The following is a 5,000-nucleotide window of genomic DNA, read 5'->3' on the forward strand; positions in this document are numbered from 1 at the left end:
AGCCGTGATGAGACGAGTAGTTGGAGTTGCTGCTGAGCAGACGCAGAAGGAAAAGACGTTGTGCTGAAAAGCAGAAAGACTTGCACTATTTATGAAATTAAAACAGTGTTATACCCGGAATTCCTGGCTCTCCTGGCAGTGTGTGGTGGTCTGAAGAACCCACTAGAGGGCAACCTCTACAGTTAGCGATAGCAGTTTTTTGTTTTTTTTAAATTATTATTATTTTTTAATATACCTTTATTTATAAAGTTCAACATTTACACACAAACATATGAACAAGGACAACTAAAACAAAAACAGTACAATGCAGCGCCAGGGGGTTGTTAATTCAATAAAGTAATTATAGTAGAATGTAAACTATATATATGTAGTAATAACACAAGTTCTGTAAATAGTTTAAGTTTGGAGCACAGCATCATATTTTTCACAGCTTTTTGGTTGTTAGAGGTAGATAGTAGGGTTGTACGGTATACCGGTACTAGTATAGTACCACGATACTAATGAATCATATTTGGTGCTATACCGCCTCTATACCGCAGGAGCAAAGGTCACCGCCTCTGTCCATGGTGCTGAGGACAGAGCACCATCAGACGGGGGGGGGGGGGCGTGGCAGTGCTGACGGCGAGACACAGCCGGCAGGTGATTAGATTTCACAGGTGGTAGGTGTTAATCTAATCATCTGTCGTCTTTAACAGTAAGCGGCCCGGGAGCAGGAGAGGAGAGAGGATACGGACGGGACTGAAAAGTCACGTTCTGCGGACGAAAGACTTTGATAAAAACCTATGTGCGTTAAAAAACTTTGTTAGAAACTGCACGATTTAGCACGTCACCTAACATGAAGTACACGTTTGTTACTTATGGACTAAGTACATCATATAAAAAGATGATTCTTAGTTTTTATTCTAATTAGGGTCCAATAAGCCCAAATAGCAAAGAGAAAAAAAAAAAAAAAAGCATGTAAACAAACAGCTTGGGCCTTAAGAGGTTAAATATGAAAATAATCTCATAGCACATTTTCATTGTTTTATTTCAAGTCCTTTGGAACAAACCCACTGTCCAAATACTTTTGAGCGTTGGACTCGCATCAATCGAAACGCACGGAAAACTTTTTTTTTTTGCAATATTGACTCTAATAATGCAAAGCTGCCATGCAAGCAGTTTTTTACTTTTAAACATTGCTCCAATAAATAATAATTAATCAAAATCAATGTTGGACTGATACAAAAATCAACGTTGGTTTGACTTAGTGACCTATTCAAGGACCCAGTTCCTTCACATCAAATATTCTACCAAACAAGAAAATTATTAGGGTGTGTTTGCCATTTAAATAAAACAAGGTGTGGAGGGAGATGTTGCCAGCGCTGCCTGCAGGAGCAAAGGTCACCGCCTCTGTCCATGGTGCTGAGGACAGAGCACCATCAGACGGGGGGGCGTGGCAGTGCTGACGGCGAGACACAGCCGGCAGGTGATTAGATTTCACAGGTGGTAGGTGTTAATCTAATCATCTGTTGTCTTTAACAGTCAGCGGCCGGGAGCAGGAGAGGAGAGAGGATACGGACGGGACTGAAAAGTCACGTTCTGCAGAAGAAAGACTTTGATAAAAACCTATGTGCATTAAAAAACTTTGTTAGAAACTGCACGATTTAGCACGTCACTAAACATGAAGTATACGTTTGTTACTTATGGACTAAGTACATCATATAAAAAGATGATTCTTAGTTTTTTATTCTAATTAGGGTCCAATAAGCCCAAATAGCAAAGAGAAAAAGAAAAAAAAAGCATGTAAACAAACAGCTTGGGCCTTAAGAGGTTAAATATGAAAATAATCTCATAGCACATTTTCATTGTTTTATTTCAGGTCCTTTGGAACAAACCCACTGTCAAAATACTTTTGGGCCTGCATGCGATCAGCGTTGGACTCGCATCAATCGAAACGCATGAAAAACTTTTTTTTTTTTTGCAATATTGACTCTAATAATGCAAAGCTGCCATGCAAGCAGTTTTTTACTTTTAAACATTGCTCCAATAAATAATAATTAATCAAAATCAATGTTGGACTGATACAAAAATCAACGTTGGTTTGACTTAGTGACCTATTCAAGGACCCAGTTCCTTCACATCAAATATTCCACCAAACAAGAAAATTATTAGGGTGTGTTTGCCATTTAAATAAAACAAGGTGTGGAGGGAGATGTTGCCAGGAGCAAAGGTCACCGCCTCTGTCCATGGTGCTGAGGACAGAGCACCATCAGACGGGGGGGGGGCGTGGCAGTGCTGACGGCGAGACACAGCCGGCAGGTGATTAGATTTCACAGGTGGTAGGTGTTAATCTAATCATCTGTCGTCTTTAACAGTAAGCGGCCCGGGAGCAGGAGAGGAGAGAGGATACGGACGGGACTGAAAAGTCACGTTCTGCGGACGAAAGACTTTGATAAAAACCTATGTGCGTTAAAAAACTTTGTTAGAAACTGCACGATTTAGCACGTCACTAAACATGAAGTACACGTTTGTTACTTATGGACTAAGTACATCATATAAAAAGATGATTCTTAGTTTTTTATTCTAATTAGGGTCCAATAAGCCCAAATAGCAAAGAGAAATTAAAAAAAGCATGTAAACAAACAGCTTGGGCCTTAAGAGGTTAAATATGAAAATAATCTCATAGCACATTTTCATTGTTTTATTTCAAGTCCTTTGGAACAAACCCACTGTCCAAATACTTTTGGGCCTGCGTGCGATCAGCGTTGCACTCGCATCAATCGAAACGCACGAAAAACTTTTTTTTTGCAATATTGACTCTAATAATGCAAAGCTGCCATGCAAGCAGTTTTTTACTTTTAAACATTGCTCCAATAAATAATAATTAATCAAAATCAATGTTGGACTGATACAAAAATCAACGTTGGTTTGACTTAGTGACCTATTCAAGGACCCAGTTCCTTCACATCAAATATTCCACCAAACAAGAAAATTATTAGGGTGTGTTTGCCATTTAAATAAAACAAGATGTGGAGGGAGATGTTGCCAGCGCTGCCTACAGGAGCAAAGGTCACCGCCTCTGTCCATGGTGCTGAGGACAGAGCACCATCAGACGGGGGGGGCCGTGGCAGTGCTGACGGCGAGACACAGCCGGCGGGTGATTAGATTTCACAGGTTGTAGGTGTTTATCTAATCATCTGTCGTCTTTAACAGTAAGCGGCCCAGGAGCAGGAGAGGAGAGAGGATACGGACGGCACTGAAAAGTCACGTTCTGCGGAAGAAAGACTTTGATAAAAACCTATGTGCATTAAAAAACTTTGTTAGAAACTGCACGATTTAGCAATTCACTAAACATGAAGTACACATTTGTTACTTATGGACTAAGTACATCATATAAAAAGATGAGTATTAGTTTTTATTCTAATTAGGGTCCAATAAGCCCAAATAGCAAAATAAATTTAAAAAAAACATGTAAACAAACAGCTTGGGCCTTAAGAGGTTAAATATGAAAATAATCTCATAGCACATTTTCATTGTTTTATTAAGTCCTTTGGAACAAACCCACTGTCCAAATACTTTTGGGCCTGCATGCGATCAGCGTTGGACTCGCATCAATCGAAACGCACGGAAAACTTTTTTTTTTTCCGAACGTTTTCAATGTGACTCATATCGTGCGGCGATACCGTCTACGTGTCATTCCTCACTCTCAAGCACGCCGCTGCACAGGTGCGATAACAAAGCGTGGGAGCGTCAACAGGTGCACGGCTGAAGGTTGAGCCGAGGTATAAAAGCAGCGGGGGGAAACCTGGCCTCCTCTGCAGAAACATTGGCGACGCTTTGCAGACATGCTGAGGTTTTTGGTTTTGACTACTCTGGCGGCCCTGGGTAAGAAAACCACCCTGAAGTCCTCAAGTCTGTGGAAGTGTTCATCACTGGTCCACCAACTCTGCATCGGTTATTTCGACTAAGTTGATGATGTTTCCCCACCAGTGGTGGCCGAGCTGGAGCCCCAGCCCAGGTATCTGGAGGACAGCCTGGAGAGGGTGGTCGGAGGTGAGGTGGCCAGACCCAACTCTTGGCCCTGGCAGGTAATCCACGCAGTGTTTGTACAACGTTTGCGTTTCAGAGGTTTAGGTGTGGACTTGCCTGTCCCATTAGATCTCTCTCCAGTACCAGTCTGGCAGCAGGTTCTACCACACCTGCGGAGGAACCCTGATCGAGAAAGGCTGGGTCATGACCGCCGCTCACTGCGTGGACAGGTGATAAACATTTTATTTTGACAAGGTAACATGATGGCGACCACCACGGCATTAAATTTAATCCATTATATATATTTTCTTTGGGTACAATTTTATTGCTTTATTAAAAACCTTATTGTTGAAAATAATACAACACTCCTCTTTTTTTGTAGTCGACTTTTTTTAAATTGCTAATTTAATTGCCGTTCTATTTGTAATGTTGTAAATCACATCTGTGGTCTATAAACTTTTTTAACAATTATTTTATTATTCAATTAAATTAATGAATCATTTGTCAATTATTTCTACAATTTTGATTTGTTAAAAAAAATTAAAATACATCTTCATCCTTTTTACATATATATTAATACTTATTTTAATTTATTTATTTTTTTAGATATTAACAGATCAACAGAGTTGTTGGAATTTTTTCTCTAATTTGTGGCGCACAATCATTTTTACCCCATGAGTCAACTTTTAAAGATTCTGTATGCCAGTCAAGCAAATACAAAATATTTTTTTTAAAAACACATTATAATGGAGTACTCCTCTTCGACTTTTTTAAATTGCTAATTTAATTTTCATTCTATCTGTCTAACACATCTGTGGTCCACAAACCTTTTTTAACAATTATTTTATTATTCAATTAAATGATTAATTAATTTCTAAATTATTTTTTACATTTTTATTTATTAAGAACATTTTTATATATATATATATATATATATATATATATATATATATATATATATATATATATATATATAATTTATATATATTTTA

General features: G+C 38.6%; 1 protein-coding gene across 1 annotated transcript in view; it reads left to right on the top strand.

The window, feature by feature from the left end:
• Positions 1-3,710: 3,710 nt before the first annotated feature.
• Positions 3,711-5,000, top strand: part of LOC133576429 (elastase-1-like) — a 5,538-nt gene continuing 4,248 nt past the window's right edge. Inside the window, exons 1-3 of the mRNA XM_061929639.2 lie at positions 3,711-3,864; positions 3,970-4,067; positions 4,138-4,238. Of these exons, the coding sequence (XP_061785623.1) occupies positions 3,825-3,864; positions 3,970-4,067; positions 4,138-4,238 (239 nt within the window). The 5' untranslated portion in view covers positions 3,711-3,824. The remainder of the gene's footprint in view (positions 3,865-3,969; positions 4,068-4,137; positions 4,239-5,000) is intronic.

This window comes from Nerophis lumbriciformis, linkage group LG03 (assembly GCF_033978685.3).
Source record: "Nerophis lumbriciformis linkage group LG03, RoL_Nlum_v2.1, whole genome shotgun sequence".
Taxonomy (NCBI): Eukaryota; Metazoa; Chordata; class Actinopteri; order Syngnathiformes; family Syngnathidae; genus Nerophis; species Nerophis lumbriciformis.